Source organism: Sceloporus undulatus, chromosome 1, assembly GCF_019175285.1.
Source record: "Sceloporus undulatus isolate JIND9_A2432 ecotype Alabama chromosome 1, SceUnd_v1.1, whole genome shotgun sequence".
NCBI classification, from domain to species: domain Eukaryota; kingdom Metazoa; phylum Chordata; class Lepidosauria; order Squamata; family Phrynosomatidae; genus Sceloporus; species Sceloporus undulatus.
In genome coordinates this window covers 312,610,862-312,633,474 of record NC_056522.1, presented here as the reverse complement: position 1 = coordinate 312,633,474, position 22,613 = coordinate 312,610,862, and the positions used below count along the sequence as shown (strand labels likewise).

The window sequence follows — 22,613 nt, the reverse complement described above, 5'->3', positions numbered from 1 at the left end:
CATGGTCCCCTTTGACTGAGTCCGACCCTCTGGCATGTGGACTTCCTCTCTTTCTATTGCCCTCTACATCTCCTCGCATCTATGTCTTCTGCAATGATTAATACCTTTTCATGATATGGCCACAGTATCACAGCCTCAGTTTAGTCATCTTGGCTTCCAGGGTGATTTCACATTTGATCTATTCTAGAACACATATGTCTTCCTGGCCATCCATGATATCCTTGGTAATCTTCTCCAGCACATCATCTCAAATTAGTTGATTTCCTATTCTATCAGTTTTCTTCACTGTCCAGCTCTCACATCTGTACATGGTGATGGGGAAACAATGGCTTGGGCAGTCCTCACTTTAGTGTTTGGCATTAAACCTTTACACTATAGGATTTTGTCCAGTTCTTTCATAGCTGCTCTTCCTAACCCCAGTCTTTTTCTAATTTCTAAATTGCATTCCCCATTCTGATCAATATTTCATCCCATGTATGGGAACTCTATTTCAAGTTTCTCATTAGGATAAACTTTTGTAGATCCTCCATGGTCATTATATTCGTTTTCATAATGTTCAGCATTATGCCTACCTTAACACTTTCCTCCTTGATTATCCTGAACTGCTGCTACCTAAATCAGTTACCTCTGCCAATGTTCATACCCATGTTATGTTCCAATTTGAACAGTTTAATTGCTTTCCATCCTCTCACATGCCCAGCATAACTTGTGTACACCTTTGAGTACACTAACAATTCTTTTCACCATGTAAACTTCAGCAAGTATGACGAACAGCAAACACTGCTCAGCTTTGAGATTGAAAGAATATATACTACTCATCCTAAAAGTTGCGGAGGCTTGCCTACTGCCTCCTGAGATCTTAAATTGCAAGAGGAAGCTGCTGGGGATTGTTTGGCCATTGCATGGCCTGGAGAACAAACCTACTAACTAGAAATCCTGCCAGCATTTCCTGCTCCAGAATAGTAAGAGGCAGAGTTGGACATCATAATTTCACAGTACTCATAACAACTTCCACCAGCAGCACCTCGGCCTTTAAATTCCCCACTGCCCCTTCCCTTGGGAAGTAGAGGCAGCCAATGTAGACCTATGCCTATACATTTTTACTTCCCTTTCTCTTCTTCCACATCCTCTCTTTCAGCTTTTGTTGCTCATTCTGTTCCTGCCCATGACCTTTGCTCCTCCAGCTCTACCACTCCAGCTCTACAACTTTCACGCTCAGCTGCTTAACTGCATTTTGCTTTGTAAAATTAACCTGCTCTTTTTTTCTCTGCAAAGAATTCTACATCCTTGAACATGGATCTGATGCTACTTGTTTTTCTTCCTTCAAATCCTTTCAAAGGCACACCTAAGTACATCTAACTAGGTTTGCTCATATTCATCTTTGCTTGCCTTTATTTCAGTTTTTCCCATTTTTGCTAGTCTCTATTTTAGAGTCTTCATACTCAAAGACCATAACAAAGAACCAGAATAAAACAGAGGTAGGATAACAACCTCCCAGAAGCACTTTAGCTGTGGATTCCTGCATGGCAGGGGGTTGTACAAGATGTTTCTTATGGCTTTCCAACTTTATGATACTGTTTGAAAAACTAATCTGGAAGTCAATGTAAAATTTCACAATATATGAGATACTGTTCTTAAACTCTTTTGCTTTCAAGATTATTGGATTATCATCCCAAAATGACTGGATTTTTGTGTTCCTATCACTTTAACTGGCTCTACTTTTGTGCTTTTAACAGCCACCTGGGACACAGAAATTTAGTAGGTGAAGCTTTTCCTGGCACAGAGATTAACTGAGAGAAAGCCTTAATATTCAAGCTAATTAATATACTGTGAGTAACGTGCAGCCAAAGAAACAAATGCCATAAAACTGAGCCAATAATCTCTGAATAGTAAAATTGGAGAGGACAGCCAGAAAACAAGAAGCGTTTGCATAAGACTGTGTGTTTATTGGATGTTGTGAACTCAAAAAAAAAGGTCTCCAAAATCATTTAAAGAAAGAAATGGAAAATGGAAGCAAGCTTTTATTTCTCATTTTGACTTAAAAACAAATGCAATTGAGCAATCTACAGTGACAGCATGGTGATTCACATAGTTAAGAGTAATCAGATCAAAGGAAGAAAATCAGGGAGAGGGTGTACAGTTCCTTTTTCTTAATAGCTGTATCTGGAGAACCCCAAGGCTCTTCTAATAACTTTAATTCAAAGTTATAGACTTGCTAACCTGTGGAATAAATAGGCTGTTTAAAGGCTGTGAAAACCTGCAAGGAAAGATAAGTACACTATTCTTTCCTTACAGATTTTCACAGATTCAAATAGCCTATTTCTTCCACAGATTAGCAAGCCTATAGCTTTGAATTCAAGTTTTTAGAAGTGCTGTAGTTCTCTTGTTTGATAATCATTCTACTAAACTGATGGCAAGACAAACAACTGAAGCTATCTTATACCAAGTCAGGTCACTGATCTGTCCAACCAGTACAATCCACTCTAGTGGCAGCAGCTCTCCACCATATGAAGCAGAGGTCTTTGCCAGTTTTTAGTGCCCAAGTTTTTGACTGGAGGGGGAGAGTTCTAATTTCAGAAGGGTTCCTTGAGTTGCCTTCCAGAAGTGGTCAATGCTACAGTTCCCTACAGGCAGGGAACAAGGCCTAAATAAATTCTTAACAATTTGGATATTTTTCTACTAAGAATACAAAACACAGTACACACACACATATGTACATGTACATGTACATGTACATACACACACACACACACACACACACACACACACACACCTACCTACTTAGGAGCAAAACCTAATGCTACAGTTTTCAGGAGCAAAACCTAATGCCACTGTTTTCAGGTGGCAACAGTTTCATAAAATAGCTCACCAGGCAAATAGTAGCTCAGCTTACAGGAAGAAAACAGATATATTGCAAGGGACAGAATATCAGCTTTTATCTTTTGGGTTAAGGCTTATTGTTTGGCTGTACTGTTTGGAGGCTTACATGTGTATGTTGTGCCTCCCTCTGACAGGCTAGTGGACATAGCAAAGCTGTGTTTCACCAGTACTGACTTTATCAGCTTTTTATCTCTGGACTGTTTTCACTCAGACTCTCTGGTGTTTGAAGAACAGGCATTATGCATGGGCATTTCATGAGAGTTTGAGAGGCCCAAATTGTTGTGACACCATCTACATCAGACAATTGCACATATGGTAAATATATGGTGTTATGATATGCAAAGTCTGTACTATGGCTTTGTTCTGGCTTGAAGATGTGAGGAGGCATACCTTTAGCAAGTGCAAGCTAGAAGAAAAGTTGCTTAAGGACCACCTATCTACACTCATACCTATTAGGAACAATGGAGAGATAGGACAAAGCAGTCTTCTCTTGGAACAACAACATACAGGTGATGCCTCAAAGAAAGTCCAGGCAGGAGGCATACACATGAAGAACATGATATAACTATCAGTATCAATGCTGTGAGTTTGGAGCTACATTATCAGTTCAAGCTCTCTTCTTGATCAGATTTTGAGGTACAGGGACAAAAGCCTCAATCCTCAGCCAGCACAGCTCTGTTCCTGGAGAGCTCTATAAATGGAAGATCTCCTGTCAACTCACAAGGGAGGAAGATATAGGTGGTGGTGATAGGCTATTGAACAGAAGCCCTGAAAGAATGTTTCAAGAAGGACTGGCTTTCCAGGGGCCAAAATGCATGAAGTAACAAAGAGGCTGACAGGACTCAGCAAAGCCAGAAACCATTACCTCCTCCTTCTAAACCATGTGGAAACAAATGATAGTGCAAAATATTATCATTATCATAATGATTTCTTACTACCTCTCTTTATGGCTCGAAGTGGGAGACAGCATATTAAAATATAAATAAATATAATACAGTTAAAAACACAAACACCAATTAAAATACATAATCACTTAAATAAAATAAATGAACCTTCCACATATTGCAAAGGCCTACAAGCATCTAGAAAGAAAGCAAGAAGACTATGGGGCGGTTGTTGTTTCATCATTCCTTGCCAAAGAATGCTAGGAAGAATACTGGAACAACTAGCCCTGCAAACAGTGCCACAGGAAAAGATTTAGCTCCTTAGACCATGACATGTACTTTCATGAAGGACTTCTGGCAAGAGAGAGATTGAACCACACAGGACTTAGGAAGAATTCTGACCATGAAAGCTCACCCAGTATTTCCGTTAGCTTGCTAAAATAAGCTTTCATCAAGTCCGGTGTGCATGCCATATTACATTTGACTTCCTCTTTCCTCTGTAAAACAAATCCCAAGATGACATGATTACTTCCACCTAAAGTTATTACAACTTCCACCACCTTGAATTTTCACATGTAAAAGAAGTGGAAGAAGGAGGGGAAATCACCAAAGAGGAATATGAATGAGTAGCCAGTACTTAGAAGAAGAAAGACCAAAAAAAAAAAAAAAAAAGCCTAAAGCTTAGAATAAGCCCAGGTCTGATAGGGTTGAAAATAATAAAAAGGGGTTTGCTTTTGTTTTGGCTATGTACAGGGTAAGAGAAAGAACACGGAAACAATAGGACCTCTGTGTGGAGAAGATCATGAAATGCTAATAAGGAACAGAGAGAAGGTGGAACTGCTCAGTACCTACTCTGCCTCCTTCTCCTTCCAAAATGAAAGCACCTAATGTGTGCACACAGAATAAGGGCACTGCAGCACTGATAAAGAGATAGTACAGGAGTACCTAGCTATTCTAAATTCACTATCCTGATATTTGCTGGAATCAAACTCTGCCAAATCCACAAGGTCTAGTAAATTCCTCACTTGTCTTGGGACAATTTCATTGTTCAAAAGGTGAAAGAGGCAACAAGGGGATCAGCTATTTTGGATCTGATCCTAACCAACAGGGAAGACCTACTTAATGGAGTGCAAGTGGTGGGATGCTTAGGTGGGAGTGATCATGTTCTCCTGGAGTTTGTTATATAATGGAAAGGAGAAGCCAGGCATAGTCAGAAAATGCATTCTAGATTTTAGGAAAGCTGATTTTAGTAAACTTATAGAAATATTGGGGTGATCCCATGGTCAGGAATACTAAAAGAGAAGGGAGTTCAAGACGGATGGGAGTTTCTCAAAAGGGTGATACTGAAGGCCACAATTTGAAACAGTTCCAATGAGGAAGAAAAATGGGAGACTAGGACCCAGAGCAATGGATGCAAGCTCCAGGAAAAGAGATTCCACCTCACATTAGAGGGGAACTTCCTGACAAGAAGGGCTGTTCGACTGTGGAACACTCTTCCTCGGGTGTAGTGTAGTCTCCCTCCTTGGAGGTCTTCAAACAGAGGATGGGTGGCCCTCTGTCGGGTATGCTTTGATTTAGATTTCCTGCATGGCAGGGGTTGAACTGGATGGCCCTTGCGGTCTCTTCCAACTCTATGATACTGGCGCGTTACAAACCGCCATAAGAGACGTCCTCCGACGTCCTAGGTTTAAAAAGGGGCATCACTTCTTGACGCCCCAAGCCTAATACGTCCTGGGATGTACAAGATGGTGGCGGCCCATCTACATGGGGGCCGCCATGATGGTGTCACGAACGCGCCGCCTCCAAACGAGGCGAGCAGACGTGACGCCATCGCACGAGGGCGCTTAGTGCACCCTTTTGTCGGCAGAGGAAGGAGCTCCGAAACGGAGCTCCTTCCTGGTCTTGTGTCGCTGGGCGCAGCCTTATATGCCTGCACCCAGCGACGCAAGGAGAAAGGGGCCAAGCGGCCCCTTCTCTCCCCCTCCTCCCGCCGCCGCGGGGTGTCCTTGGGGCTTGAAGCCCCAGGACACCCCTTTCCTCGGGGAAGGGGCCTTTTGCCGCTTCCCTGCGGCCTGGAAAGCGGCGGATCGGGGCCTCAGCGGCTGCCGCTCTGGCCACTGAGGCCCCAATCCAGCGGGGAAAGGGGCGGGTGCAGGCCACCGCTTTTCGGCAGTCTGTAACGCGCCTATGATTCTAATTAATTCAAGTCTCCAAGGACATATGAACTGCATATAACAGTACTACAGGAACATGACTGTCTTTGTGATTTTTTTGGTGAACAGAAGATGCCCCAGGAGACTGGAGGAGGGAGAATGTGCCATCTGACCAGTCAGCTGGATGTCAATATTACAAAAGGTTCTAGACCAGTTTACTAAACAATCAAATCTGTGAGCACTGAGAAAAAAATGCTGTGATTACTAAAAGTCAGGATGTTTTTGGAGTTTGTTTTTGGACAGAATTACAAGCTTGGTAGATCAGGAAGATGCTATGGACCAGATGGCTCTTACAGCTTCTTCCATTTCTTCGATTCCATAAAATCATAGTTCAGTTCCACGGCTTTAAAAAGCATCTTCTCTCTCATCATTTACCAGCAGAGGAAGCTTGCAAGTATATGGGGAGTCTTTGTGGACCATATCTGTCCCAGAAATAAGATATTCCCCATCACTCTTTTAGCATGAGATTCCAAGGACTGAGCCTGGGTCTTCAAGCATTCTCCTGCCAAGCTATGTCCCCTCTCATCAAGAAGTCCCATTGAAAAGGGGCAAGTGGACCTCCAGATTCAGGCCTAATTCAGTTCAGAAAGAGGCTGGAGGAGGAAGTCCTGTCCCCACCCTCTCACGGATCACTCATCCCTCTTGTGTTAGTACAGGCATGAAAATTTTGATCCTGGCATGTTCAGTGTAATTCAAGCAAAGTCAATTTCTATGCAGTCAGAAAGCGCTACATAACAAACAACTCACAAAGATTACATATTGGACATGGAACATTCATTGTCACACCACTGTTTAAAATATACAAAGGGGAGTGCACCAAGGCTTTTAGAGCCACTCTCCCTGCTGTAGCTCTTGGCACTCCACAAACGAACACTTTTCAGGGTTAGGGAAAAACACAGTGAAATGCTTTAAGATATGGATTTCGTTAGGTTTTTTTCTCCTTCGGTTTCATCCATTATATAGTATTTTGTTTCACAGCCTGGGTTTCTCTGAGAGATCTTTAATTTGATTCAGAAATAACACAATAGCTGAATAGTCCTTTTATAAAACAAAGCTGAGTTTTGTGAAGTTGAAGGCTTTCATGGCCGGCATCCATAGGTTTTTTTGTGGGTTTTATGGGCTATGTGGTCATGTTTGAGAAGAGTTTATTCCTGACATTTCATAGAACGAGAACAGAGAAGATGCCAGCCACAGATGCTGGCAAAACGCCAGGCATAAACTCTTCTCAAACAAGGCCACGTAGCCCAAAAAACCCGCAAAAAACTAAAGCTGAGTTTTGTTGTTAAATGGAAAGATAAAATGTGTTTACTGCATTATTATCCCAGTTAACAAAGTAGACATATAGAAATATACATATGCATCAGGTCTATTATTAGAAGTGAACAATCAACAAAACATTTTAGAAAGACAGAAGAGAAAAGGATCATTAAACCTTGGTAATAATAATAATAATAACTTTATTACGGCCATTTGGCCAGCACATAAACCTTGGTAAGTATTTTGACATTCACAAAAACAATAAAAAGTATGCATGTGACAGAGAATCAAAGAATAAGAAATGAATAAACAACAGAAATGAAGAACCCCGCATAATCCAAACCAGCCACCACAGCAGAGTACTGCACAGATAAACAACCCATCTTACTTGACAGTCATACAAAACATTAGTCATAGATATATATGTAACATGGTACAGAACTTCATTCCTTTGTTCACACACACTCAACTAACAGAAATATGTTCATAATCAGTAGAATGTGATGTTACAAAATCTGGTGAACATTACAATGAATTCCTTCTCAATCCATTCTAGTTTATTTTGCAATTCTGAGAAATGAAAACTAGAGAAAGTGTGTTCACTTTTTAAGCAAAACAGCCAAAAAGACCAGGAAATGAAGCAAGGAACAAATATCAGAGCAAATGATTGAAGACCAGATTAAAAAACAATGCAAACATTTGGCAGCATTCAAAAGGGAAATAAACAGATAAATTACACCAGTGTATTTATGGTTGCAACTGATTGTGTCTTACATTTTCAGAGACCAATGGAGCATAAAACCAGGGACTCTGAGAATAGTGGTTTATTTTGGAAAAAAATCTAGACTGTGCTTATCTTATCAATAGAAAACACTTTCCAACTCCTTCACCGATGAAATATTGCCTATTCAAAAATAGTGTATTTCAGAGCATAAACAGCTGTGTATTTCTTTGCAATCTACATAACCAGGAATAAAGCGCCATCTACTGTGTCTGCACTTCAGTTCAATATCTGTGCAGCTATATCTGGAAATAGGGAGGAGAGATACATTATTGCTTAGCTTTATGACAGTAACTCCCAGCACACTAAATCCTCAAGATTGGTTTCAAGATTTTAGCCTTCATATTATTGGAATAAAAAGACCAAGCAGCTTTTGCATTCATATTGAACAAAAGCCACACAGCCAAGCCTGTTACCTAAGCTATTTATATATTTATATGATAAACTATATTTATATGATGATGTGAGATAAATACAAATTCCACAAAAAGAGTATATACATTTTCAGCAGAAAAAAATGGCTCTTTAATTGTTTGTGGCACAGATTAAAACCTATTCTTTCTTAATTAGGGCCGCTAGTATGGCACCTGAAAAAGAGGGCAAAAAAGGAGCACAGCATTGGAATGTACCTGCAATTTCCTATATTGTCAAAAGTGTGTACTACTGAAGCCTTCAGGAGTACAGTAGACCCTTGGTATCTGCTGGGATTTGGGTCCAGGACTGCCCATGGATACTAAAATCCATGGATGCTCAAGTCCTATTAAATACAGTGGGGCAGTGAAATGGTGTCCCTTATATAAAATGGCAAAATCAAAGTTTGTTTATTGGAATTTATATTTTTATAAATATTTTCAAGCCTGGATGCTTGAATCTGTGGATAAAGAATCCATAGACACAAAAGGCTGACTGTACATGCATTTTCATATATTAACCTAACTTCTGCAACCAAAACTATGCCATGTTAAAAACAATTTCCTTGTTTTGTCCAAAGTATCATTCTATAAACAAACAGAAGTTACTGACAGAAAAGAAGAATCTAAAAATTATTGATATAGTAAATAAACAGAAATAAATGGAAACCAAAATGCAAGAGTTATTGTGTTCCTCACTTGTCACATGGCTTATCCTTAAGAGCTAGATACCCAAATCTTTTATGATTCTATGAAGCTCTTTTCAATTCATTGGCAGATAAAGCAATCATGTTTTCCCAATGATGAGCCAATTCTAATTCGGCTGCCAGACAAAGGCAGGATACAGACCGCTCAAAAAGGGCAGTCTCCCGCCACCCTGTTTGGCGCGGTTGTGACGCCGCAAGCCAATGACACACCTGCAGCATCACAAAGGCGTCGGGACATGCAGACGCTAGGCATCCATCACGTCAAAATGGCGGCACCCATATGTACAGGGTGCTGCCATTTTGACTCCCTCATCACATGTGAGGGGCAAGTCGCGTCTGGAAGCGCTGTCCCTCACACGTAACGACGGCACCCCGTAGGGCCCGTCTGTACAGCGCCAAAGTAATACAATGAAGTCCTTATGGCTCAATGTTTTACTTTCATTCAAGAAAATACTTTACTTTCATTCAAGAAATAAGTCAATTTCTGAAAACATTTTAATAGTTTGATATTTTACATACAGTAGCAAACATTCTTTCCCAAAACCATGCAACTCCCACCAAGAGTGCAAATATATATTTCCTCCAGCATTATTTAGCTAACTCAGCTTTAAGGGAGTTCAGTACCAAACATAAATTAGTTTATAGCTATGCACCATCATTTCTTGATAACTTTATCACTGTTCACTCAATACTTACAAGATTAAAAATACAAAATACAAAACCTGGGCAGGGAAGGGAAAGGGGACTAACTAAAAAGTACAAAGTACATTGCACAAGCTTTCAAGGTTCTAGTGGCTTCTTCATCAGGCAACAGATGTTTAACAATCATACAGGGGAAGAGAAGTGACAATGTGAGACAGAGGCCTACATTTTGCATCAGATGTTGTTCTGTTGTAGGAAAATTGGTCTGGAGGGATCACAATGCAGGCAGAGGCCACTCTCCCTCTTAGCCATGTGGAGACTGAGACAAAGGACAGTAACACGTAAAGTCCATTAGCAACAATAAAGTAACTTCTCTTGGGATCCTAGCTGTCTATACAAATTTGTAAGATTGTAGAAGCTAGCCAGACCTCCAAACTACCATAAACACAATACTAAGTTTTGCAAGGATTAATGGAGAAGTTAAAATGCCACAAAAATTCCACAGCTGTAAATTAAATACACACCACCTAACTTAATAATTAAAAAAAGAAAAGGGATCTGAAAGATGCAGCTTGGGGGGGAAAAGAAGAGTAGTCTGGTACACACATGAAATAATTTGAAAAGTAGTACATTTTAATGTTAATTAACACTTCAATTGTCAAGTCAGATTAATTTATATTTTTCAAAATTCCCTCATTTAGGAAATTTACAAATGCCAGATTAAAAAAAACAACAACACTGCTTCTTACAAATTAAAAACCAACATTCTGCTACCTTGTAATTCATGCATGCTACCTGCAGAAACACAAACCTGTATTGTATTAATACTGATCTAGTACAGTATATCAGTTGGATCTGCTTAATAAGACAGATACAATTCTTCATCACAAATAATAAGTTTCAAACTACGCCATTTAGATTCTACTTTTTTGTTTCCTGTCCAACTTGCAAAGTAGATAATAAATAGATAAACAGAAAGTAAAAACTACAGTGGACCCTCCACATTTGCTGGGCTTAGGGGCACAGGATGCCCATGAAAGTGGAAAACACAAAAATTAAAAACACTATTTTATGCCTGAGAGAAAACCTATCTAGGAATCTCTAAGTCCTTCAGAGCAGGTCTATGGTCAATGTCCACTAGAAATTGACCACAGAATCAGGTCTTCAATGAATCACATTCCTGGGCCTCTGTTGGGTCTGACTACAATGGGAGACCCCTTTAGTGGCTGACCCAAATGTAAGAGTGACAATTATAACACCTAAGAACAGATTGTTTAACTACCACATGATATTACAAATCAAAATGGAGCAAAATGGAGGAGTGACATAACAAACCAAACTCCTCCAAACTTTTTGTTTTACATACAGCTTCAGTAACTGAAACTCATACATTAAAACACACTATTCGCCATTGTATAACACAAGTCCCTACCTATTTGGGCAAATTTAACTTTAAACTACCTTGCAAACCAGTCAAAACAAGACTGAAAGTTCTTGCATATGCTTTTGATGGCTTTCTTAAGAGAAGGCTTCAGGCTACTCAGAAAGCTCTGCTAGACTCGGCTGTAGGGATCCAATGCTGATATATAAGTATTGCTTCTTTTCTGCTATTACCATCTCTGAGTATTCTTGCAAAACAGCTCTTACATGTATCCTGTTGTTTTCACTCTGAGTTATAAGCAGTAGCTATACTTGAATTAGAATTGAAGGTAGCCCAACCGAAGAAACACTTCCTCAAAAATGATACTGTTTCAAATCAGAGGTCCAGCTTTACCTCTACAACAGAAGAATCTAAAACTTGTAATTTTAATAGCATGTTTTTCTCCTACCACACATGAAAAAGGCTTACATATCCCTCTGTAACACTTTCTATTTAATGATAAACTGAGTTTTACAATAAATAAGCACCACCTAGTGGGTGTTTCCCATGCTTAATATTATCTTCATTTTGTAAATCTTAAGCAAAATGAACTGGAAATAAAATTCTTTCAAAAATAGGATTTTTTAATAAATGATGACTGGATTACATTATAACTGATATAAACAAGCATAGAACTTTTTAAAAAATCCTCAACATTTAGGTCAATGTTTAAAAACTAAAAGTGTCAGTGTGTTTACCCTATATTATTCAAAGATATAGCCATGTTAGTCTGCAGAATCAATAAATAGAGAAATATTGTAGTACCTTTGAGACTCAAGAAAGAAAGAAGTTGACAGCATGAGCTTTCGTAGAGTTAAGTTTACTTCCTTAGATGCATTTAAAGGAAATGCATCTGAGGAAGTAGACTTAAGTCTATGAAAGCTCATGCTGCCAACTTCTTTGTTTAGTTAGTCTGAACGGTGCTACAAGATCTCCCTACCCTATATTATAAGAGTGAGAGAATATCACCAGCATATATTCTATTTCTACATTTCCATTTGCAGAAACAGTTTAGAGCAGTCTTTCTCAACCTTTCTACCTTGGAGAACCCCTTGAAACAATTTTCAGGTCTCAGGAAATACTGCATAAAAATATTATATCTACAGCTCCAAAAAGCTCATTTTTTCTTAAAATCATGTTTTGTCATGGAACCCTTAGTGACCCCTCATGGCACCCTAGGGTTCCAGGGACCCCTGGTTGAGAAATCATGGCTTAGGTATTCTATTTCCAGATTCATTACAATTAACATTCTTGTTTTTCAAAAACTAAATTAGCTGAATATCTAGATGTTTTAATTGTTTGCCAGAAGCATGTCCTTACAATCGCAGGAACTTGTGCCATGGCCTCATGTGGCTGGGAACAGTAGTATGCCAAGAAGCAATTTGCATGCATGCTCTTGTTCTTAAGGGAAGCAAGAAACTGAATAATGTCTGGTTCATCCAATTAATACTGACCTATATTAGAACCTGAGCTTGATCTTTGCTCCAGTGCAATCCAAAACTGCTGAGTTTGCCATGATTATTGCTGTTTTATCACCAGTTTTCTTACAAATTCACTTATGCAGTACAAGCAAAATATAACCCCATCATGGCAATATTTAAATTTCAATATAAAGCTAAATTGCTGTAATAGCAGAAATATGTTATGTGGAATAAACACACTTACAATAAAAAAAAGGAGTCTAGGAATTCAGGCTGGCACAAGTGAGTCAGTAAACCCCATATAAACCTAAACAGTCAAGAATCTCTAGTGTTTTGTAATTTATAAGTGTTTTGAAAGTACTCCAGATTAAAAAAAATCTTCCTTATATCCTATAAAATGCACTGACATTTAATATACTGAAATAAATACAATTTAATCCTGAATTTTCCAAAATTGCTTCCAGGAATTCAAGTTACCCATGCTACCTTAAAACTAAACTATTGGCATTTTCTTTATTATTTCTGGTAATATTTAATAAAACAAGAATAAAGGAGTAAGTACTTGGTTCCAAATGTTCACTTGGTCTCTTAACATAATAGTGTAACAGTCAGATTTAGCAAGAACCAGTGGTTAATAAACTCAGTGCACTGAATGCTGCAGTTTAATTTCTCTTTCTTTCCAAAATAGGAGAAACATGATAAACAAAATAGGATGCTACAACAAATCGTTATTACAACAGTTAATGCCATTTTAGGTAGGGTAGCATTATGTACAATGTGCTGCTAAAGATGTGGGGAGGCAGGCATTGGAGAACTGACATTGTTGTATATTAAAAACTGACAAGTTGTTAAAAGTATGGAAAAGCAAAAAAAAGTATAAGAAACCATTCACAACTTTTTCCAGAGAGCAAGGGCAGCCATCTTGTCATTATTGGCCTGTTACAGACTGCCAAAATAAAGCTGCTTCGGGTCTCTTTGGAGGTATGCTATTTAAATGATGCATGGGTCCTAAGAGTCCGGAGGTCACGCCAAAGCCACACTCCATTCCTAAGCACTGGAGTGCAGCTTTGGTGAAGCTTCTGGATTCTTAGGATGCATGCATCATTTAAACCAGGGGTAGGCAACCTGCGGCCCGTGGGCCGGATGCGGCCCAGCAAGGCCTTAGGACCGGCCCCCGCCCAGTCCTGCTGCCGATTGCCACCGGAGCCTTTGGCCTCTTGCGTGAGGGCGTGGGGCCTTTGGCCTATCAGGAGGAGGCGGGCAAGGGGGGCAAGCGGCAGGCAAGGGGGGCAAGTGGCGGGCAAGGGGGGCAATTGTCTATAGAAGCCTCCGAAACATGAATTTATATTAACAGTTTTTTAAAAATCAGCAATTTTTTTTGCATGTCCTCCATTTTTTTAAAAAAGTGTCCTCCATTTGAGAATTTTGTCCTACATTTGTCCCGGTTTATTCATCTAATTGATTTTTCAAAAAATTATTTAATTATTTATTTTTTGGCTTCGGCCTCCCAGTTGTCTGAGGGACAGCAACCTGGCCCCTGGCTCAAAAAGGTTGCCTACCCCTGATTTAAACAGCATACCTCCAAAGAGACCCGAAGCAGCTTTATTTTGGCAGTCAGTGGGAACACCCCCTGTAACTGGCCATTGTTACTTTTAACACCAATTCAAGTTTTCCTGTCCTTCTGTAGATGTTGCAAGAACTGCACCATTTGCAGAAAAAAGGAAAGTGTTTTCTGCTGCATCACAAGGAAACAGCAGCATGGAAGGATTTCCTCTCATCTCTGTTTCTGCATTACTTTCTCTGGGACTCAGCCTCTAATCCAGTCTTTAGCTTGGCTTCACCAAAGCACAGAGAGACTGGAGAGGGGAGTGACATAGACATTGCCAGGGCCTATTCTCCTCTGCATGGGATGAGTGAACCATCCATACTGAAGAGACCTATCAGAAGAGAGAGTTGTCCTCACTGCCTCGCAAAGTTGCCTCATCTGACGAAAAAGAGAGGTGATAGGGAAAATAAAACTGTCCTTCGGGGCTTATTCCTACTAGGGAGCACACTGGAAAGATCTATATCCTCTGTCTGCTAATCAAGGTGAAAGGAACCAATCAGCAAAACATATGTGGATGCTCCCTCTTCCATGCTAGTAAAAGATTGTATCAGCATTTCAAATAATGATTTTTACACTGTTTGTGAGCTGTTTCAATTATATAAGCTCCTCCAGTAAAATCTCCATCTGTCCTATTTTAGTTTGACGTAAAATATTAACTAGAAACTCAAGAGTTGCAAAGTTTCAGATAGCAATAAAAGAAATCATACAAGCAGTTTATTAGACTAAGCAGACTTTCTGAAATTATGTCAGAAATATCAATGTATAACCTCATTTTAATAAGTTGAATTTGTAAAATTTTATTTTTACATATTAAGACACAATAGTTGTACTATAACGTGACATTAAGGCTATAACCACCATACTAAATATTCACTAAATATAGTTGTGAATAGTGAATAGTTCCTCTCTCAATATAAATGTTCCAAGAAGCTAAAGTAATGCCTAAATATGCTAAAAGCACCAAATCATCTTTGAATTTGGAAGCTAAGCAGAGTCAGCTCTGGTTAATACTTGGATGGGAGACCACCAATGAACACCAAGTGCTGTAAGCTATATTTCAGAAGAAGGAACTGTCAAAACCACCTCTTGAATATTTCTTGCCTAGGAAAACCCTACAAAAATAATGGGAGTCACCATAAATTGATAAGCAACTTGAACACCCATGCACACACACTCTCTCACACATAGCTTAAGCTAAGGCCGTGAATGATGATATATAATTATTTGCTGTAAATTGTTTGGTGTAAATAATTGGTTATTTGCTTTTTCCCTTTGTATCATGTAAAAAGGTAACAGAAATTACTACAGAATTAGATTGTAGTAGTAACAGATAGGTATGGAAGGGTTAGGTAAACATGACATATAAAGATTTACCCAAACTCAAATGGCTAAGAACAGAAGTGAATAAGGAGAGTGGATTCTCTCTTCCACCAAGCCCTTCTATGGACAGATAATGTCAGGAAGCATGGACAGGACAGAGAAGAGGGCCAAATCACTTTCAGCTGACATTTAAAAATAGCATTAAATGTTATTTTTTAAAAGTAACAGTTGTTTTAAGAAGAAACGTCTGGCCATTATCTATTGAGTCAAGCAGCAATGATTTTTTGTTCAGTTCCACAACAAAACCGTGCAACATCCTTTTCATTTAGACTATTTTATCCTGCTTCTCGATTTTAAAAGTACAAGCCAACTCCCTAACAAAACATAAGTAAATGTAAAACCATTATTCAAACCCAGAAAATGATTATCATAAAACTGAAAAGAAGATATAATTCAACAGCAACAGATCATACATAATAATTAGAAGTAGTGGCAACTAAAAGGTCTTTGTCCAATGGGATTTGGAACACTTGTCCAAAACCTCTTGGAGGAAACACTCATACCACATAAAGCTATTTTGCACTGAAGACCACAAATGCTCCGACAGAGATCACTGCTTTTCCTGGAAATGTTTTTCACCATGTATAGCATTGAATTTATATGTGAAATTTCACCCAATGTACTTTGTTTACCCTCACCCCAACTGATCTCTACTAGAGTTTCCTATTCATGCAAAGAATTTTATAGAGGCATTAACACAAGTTGTTCTAAGACAACATTCCCCAAACTGCTGTAATGCAGCTTTTTTATTATGAATTTTATTCAACACACAATTTTATAATATAAAATTATATATAAGTAAAAACCCCTACACAGAACACAACATAAAACACATATAATATCACAATACATGGCAAACCTAACTAAAGTGAATGAGGTTACACAACTGACTCCCAAACCTGTCAATTACTGGTGACAGTTATCTACTCATACTACCTCTTGCAAAGCATTGCCAAATAGACCTCTATTTCTATCCTGTATTTGCATTAGTATTTTAAATGACACAATCATAGCTTTCGACTTCTGACTTTGATTATTTTAATCCAAACTATTTAGGCCATACGTATTTAAAATATTAGTATTTATATTTGACACAATATCTTTTATAAAAATTTTCATAATTTAAGAAAAGAGGGAAAATACCCCTAAAAGAAACAAATTCAAGGCACATTGTATTACTACATTTATCACAAATATTAGAAATCTTCTATTTCTTCTATATAAGGCCAATTGTAGTTTAGTCTTAACTTTTTAATTTTATCTTAGAAACTATTTTTAAATATGAATATACTTCATCTTCATGACTTGTGATACAAATATACCAGATCCTTAAAGTCCTCAGTTGTTCTACTAAACCAAGCCATGTTTAAACCATTTTACTTAAGGCTGACATGTTGGTCTCTTACCAAATTCCTACCATTTAAAAAGACAGAACAAGTGCTCCACAAAGAGACAGACCCAGAGTAACATACATTACAGCATTCACCAACACTAATTCTCTTTCCTTTTATAAAGGACCTTCTTCTGGAGAAATCATTTTATAGTCATCCATATTTAGTATCTGTCTTTTCACCTCATCAAGCCATCTTGTTATCTCCTTCACAGAGACTTCAACCCTTTTCTTGCTGTCCAAATTAATCTCCACTTTTTAGCCATGATGATAGTAGTATCTATAGGTGAATCTGGATTCCACAGTCCAGCAACAATTTCTTCATTACTTGTTTGTTCTACTTCCATAGTTATCTGGTTTGCTGACTGATTAAAATCTTCCAGCACCTCTTTCACCATCTGTCTAATATCATCCTTCAACTGTAAATCAAAGTCCTTGTGTCTGAAATGGTTTATCATCATTCTCATCTGGCTAAACTGATATCAAATCATGTGACAGATATCCATCTTCTCAAATGTTTGTTCTGAATTTATAAATTTTGACAGCTGTCTAAATATTCTTCCTTTTAACTACAATTAACTGCTTATCCACAAGATGGAGCAGTTGTGCTCTTTGAACTGGCTGGCCCTCTATTTTAAACTCTTTTATATCGGCCAGGACTTACATTTCAGTTCATCAATTGTTGATTCACTTCTTCTATAGAGCAAGAAAATAGCCTTGTTGTTATCAAAAGTAAGTAAACCACACAGTTCTTTCCTTTACCTGCCATGTTAAGCTGCCGCACAGCAAAATTAAATCCAAATATAGTTCCTTTTAGTGGATAATATATTTGGGGTTTATTTTCCATTTTCTTCCACATTTAAATGCTTCTTTTTAAATAACATTCAAATAAGCTGTGTTTTAGGGGGGAAATGTTTTCCACTATGTTACTTTATTTTCATAGACGTTACCTGTGGATGTGAACTCATCCTGATTCATCAGCAAGCTCCGTTATTTCTATTTCTTCTAAAATATAATTATGGGCTAATTAAGAAAGTTGAATAGTCTCTGCTGAAAGGCTTGAGTGTAGTAGGCTGTGACTGTTTCCTCTCAGTCCCCTCCACTCTTCCTTCATCTAAACTGCATAACAGGTGTAATGGGATGCACAGAGGGGGATCCAGACTCATGTGAGGTTCACCTTCCAGTTTCCTTTACCAGGAAAGTAATTTTTGCCAGTTACACAGTCTCTAACTGGCAACCGCCATACATGGTGCTTCCACCCTCCATGGAGCTGTTTCATAAAGCTATCCTAAACCCAAAAGACCCTGTATTCCAGATTTTACTACAACTTCCATCATTCCTGATGTAGATGGGACTGATGGAGTCTGTTTGGGGGATATCAGGTTGAACATGGCTATTCTAAGTAATCTTTCAGTTTACAAACACATTGGATGACAGATATTAACTCTGATCATCTGCCGAAGGAAAATCTATATAGTAGGGAAGAAAGAGACACTGTTAAAAATACTTCAAAGTACAAATTAAAAACAATGAAGAAGCTTATCAATGGAAGGATAAAAAATACTATCTCTGACAGAAGCAACCCACTGTAATTAACTGTTAAGGGAAAATACAACAAGAAAAATGTGAATTTAGCTAAACTGGTTAACACCTAAATTAACTCTAACAAATAGGCTAGTATTATGAAACGTTTTTTCTTTCTTTTTTACTATGCTGTCATATACTATATGCCTCATGCACCCTTACACCAAGAACAGAAGGCCTCATTTCTTAAGCCTTCTGAAAATTCAACACATTCACACATACACATAGTAATTTCATTTCCTGGGAAAAACAAATAAGATCAAGCAAGTCAGCAATGGAATCCTTACATTGTAACGGTGCTATAAATTCACCTATAAATTCACATCTGGGTTAATCATGAGCCTGGCATGCTTCAGAGTAGCCCATAAACTTATTTTTTTTTTTGCCAGAAATTCTAATAAACACTGACCACATAATTAACACAACATTAAAAAAGACAAGAGTAATACAGTCGGCCCTTCTTATATACAAATTCAAGCATCCACGGTTTGAAAATGTTCAAAAAAAGTATAAATTTCAAATATCAAACCTTGATTTTTCCTTTTTTATGAGGGACACCATTTTGCTATGTCATTATATTTAATGGGACTTGAGCATCCATGGATTTTGTTATCCACGGGGGATCTTGGAACCAAACCCCAGCGTATAACAAAGGTGCACTGTATTAATTTTAAAGGAATAAGTGCAAAGGATGCCAATCCTTTGGCTGGCTAAACTTAAATGTCTTTATAGTTGGCATGGAATAGCACTAATGGTTGAGGTTATAATCAACCAGAACAGAGAAAGGGGGGGGGGACTTACCGGTATTGAAAATTCCTCTGCCAAGTACTTCAGTATTGATGCCTCTTTAGTCAACAAGTTGGTCCTTTCCTTCAGGTTGCCTTGAAGTTTTGTATCAAATTCCTTTCGAATTACAGAAGCAACAGAGTCTATTATTACTAGTTTAACATTTTTAGAAATAATTTCCTCTTCTAAAGATTCAATCCTGAAAAGAAAAAAAACATTGCTTTAGTAGAGACACTACTACTTGCTAGATTTACTATAAATATGTTAGATGCCAAATTAAACATGACAGCACCAGGAAACTTCTCTATTTCATTTGGAACTCCTTCATATATGGTCCCTGCATGCTGGTGACCTGAACCCCAAGCTTACACACTTGTATGATGCAAAGCACACACTCTCACATTCAGTCCTGGTTATTAACCAAATATGATGTTCCATAAACTTCTTAGAAAAGAGTAATATGATCTACCAGGATAGAGGCCTACGAAAGAAAGTATTACCCTAACATGTGACAGTCCTGTGTGCTGCTAAATCTTTTGCATGTGCATCATAAAGTTGCTGCTGCTGCTGCTGCTAATCAGTGTGCCTTCAAGTTGTTTTCGACATATGACAACTCTAAGGTGAACCAATCAGGGGGTTTCCTTGGCAGGATTTGTTCAGAAAGGATTCGTCTTTGTCTCCCTCTGAGATTGAGACAGTGTGACTTGCTGAAGGTCACCCAGTGGGTTTCTTTGGCCCAGTAGGGATTGGTTACAAATATAGTTTTACAGTATTTAAAAACCAAACTGCCAATGTGTTCCAGGGGGCTTTACTTTTTCAGGGGGGAAAAACACTAGGCATACCTTTGTCCAGTACCCTCAGTATTCTATACAGAATATTTTATGCACTTGATATATTGTTGCACTTAAGAAAGAAATCTTACCTTTTCAGTACACCATCACAGGTGAGTTCCCGATAAAGATAAATGCTACTAGACATTGATATCAGCTTTTCTTCTGTTGCAAAATAATGAGGGAAACGATGCTTTGCTAACTCAATAAGCCTGTTGAGAGCCCAAAAGATATGTGATTGACAGAAGATATGAATCTGAATTCATTTTTTCTGAACCTTCAAACTTATAGAGTTGTTGTTATTATTATTTATTTATTTATTTATATAGTGCTGTAGATTTGCACATCACTGTACATAAAAACAATAAATATAAAAGAGTAAACCTGCCTATGGCGTACAATCTAAGAAATAATGATAATAATAATAATAATCCATAAAAGAAAGATAGCAGAGCAAATCTACAACAGTGAAATGAAAATGATGTGTCTAAAAGTTGATCATTTCGCCTTATCTTTCTGCACAGGCCTCTTGACTCAAGTCACAACAGCTAAAACATCATGTTCCAAGAAATGTAAAAAGCCCAAGGAGACAACTCTGCCACACCTGCCTCTGAAAAGAAAGTGAACATTCTTTGCTACAGGCCTAGCACCCATAAGGTTTGGGAACCTGGGGCTGCTGCACTAAGTTGCCACATCGTTCTCTCTAATACATTCCTTTTAAAAAAAACAACACTTTTTCATAGAACTCATGAGAAGTAGCCACGCTTTGGATCCCAAGGGTACAACTAACAGGAGGTGCCTCTTCAACACAGAAGGCAGGGGCTGTTGCAGAGGGATATGCTTGTATTTGGTACCTGGAGCTAAGTATCCATTATATTGTCTCTTGCCACTAAACTGCTGAGAACAGGACCAAGTCTTTACATTCTTGTTCATTAGCTAACAAGAAGCTATGCATGAAAACTTGAAAAATTAGCAATCATACATTTAAACTGTAAGCAGAACAAAGGGGATGTCAGGAGTATTCAAGTAAAGCTACAATAAAAAGGTAAAGGTATTCCCCATTGGCAAGGTTATTAAATTGGCTGTGGCTGTATTATAGCTGTTTGGGTTTTATAGAGATATAGAAGTTTTGTTGTTGTATGCCTTCAAGTCATTCCAGACTTACACAGACCCTATCATGGGGTTTTCTTTGCAAGATCTCTTCTGGGGAGGTTAGCTATTGCCTTCCCCTGAGTTGAGAGCATATGATTTGCCTAAGGTCACTCAGTGGCTGTGGCATCATTAGGTTCAGTGTCACCTCCCCCCCCCCCCCCCCCATTGACTTCCTCCCATACTACACCATACAGAATCCTTAATAATGTTTTTGTACTAATGTTACTCATTAATCATAATTCCTGTATATTTCTGAATGTAATGGAAATGGTTATGACATAAACAACTAGCAAAATTAAAATTATACCTTTAAATTACAATATCATACACACAACTTAAATGTTTTACATATACATAGTTTTATGTGTTTAAAGTGAAAATTTGGTAAATGTGATGTTTTTAAAATTTAAAACCTGGGGCCTCTCCTTTCTCCTCCCATGGAGCCTCACTCCACTGACTCCATCTCTTCGGCATTTTAAAGGGACACAGATGAATGCCACAGCCTGTTTCTGCTCAAAGGCAGATTTTTGAGATGTTTCAGAAGGAATTTTTTGCCAGCAAATAAAATTAAGTTTTACCTACTACAATCACTGTAAAAGAAATGTAAATAAACAAGCATATAAACATACAAGATTCCCATGATGATATGCAAACTCATTTTGCACAAGATTAATTTCTCAGTGGCACTTAGTTTTGAATGTGGGAAAGTGCCACATAAAGAACCAGAACATTGCCTGCTCAATCTAGGTCAGTATGCAATGGTATATTGTAGCACCTTTGATACTAAATGAAAGAAACAAGTTGGTAGCATGAGCTTTGCAGACTTGAGCCAGGGTGGCATTTCATTAATGTCCACACTGCACCAAGAACATATCTTACAGCAGTGGCATGGATAACCAAGCTGTATAAAACACAGTCCCACCTGTACTCAGATTTGGCACCATTTACAATTAGCCATAGCAGTCATAAACTAAAATATCAAGTCTGCCTGCAGGCCATTGTGCCTTCTCTCACCAACTATAGCAGCAATGAACATTAGCGTATGACTTATGTTACTTATGAAACATTCAATTTCTGGACTCTAGGCATATTTGGGATTACAGAAGGCTCAAATGGGGTGAGGAAGAGGGCTTCAAAATGCCAGCATTTTAAATTATACTCCTCAGCAGGAAGATTGCTGTACACGATTAAGTAACCTTAGAGTGGTAGACATATGTAACAAAAAATAGTATATAAAGCTTAAAATATTCTCTTTTTACTTTCTACAAAT

The 22,613-nt window shown here is 38.2% G+C and overlaps 1 protein-coding gene across 1 annotated transcript in view; it reads right to left on the bottom strand.

The window, feature by feature from the left end:
* The window catches only part of RAD51B (RAD51 paralog B), a 449,375-nt gene that overhangs the window by 416,007 nt on the left and 10,755 nt on the right, over positions 1 to 22,613 (bottom strand). The window contains exons 4-5 of the mRNA XM_042459821.1: positions 20,284 to 20,403; positions 19,377 to 19,560 (exon numbers count right to left, since the gene is read on the bottom strand). Coding sequence (XP_042315755.1) covers positions 19,377 to 19,560; positions 20,284 to 20,403 — 304 coding nt within the window. The remainder of the gene's footprint in view (positions 1 to 19,376; positions 19,561 to 20,283; positions 20,404 to 22,613) is intronic.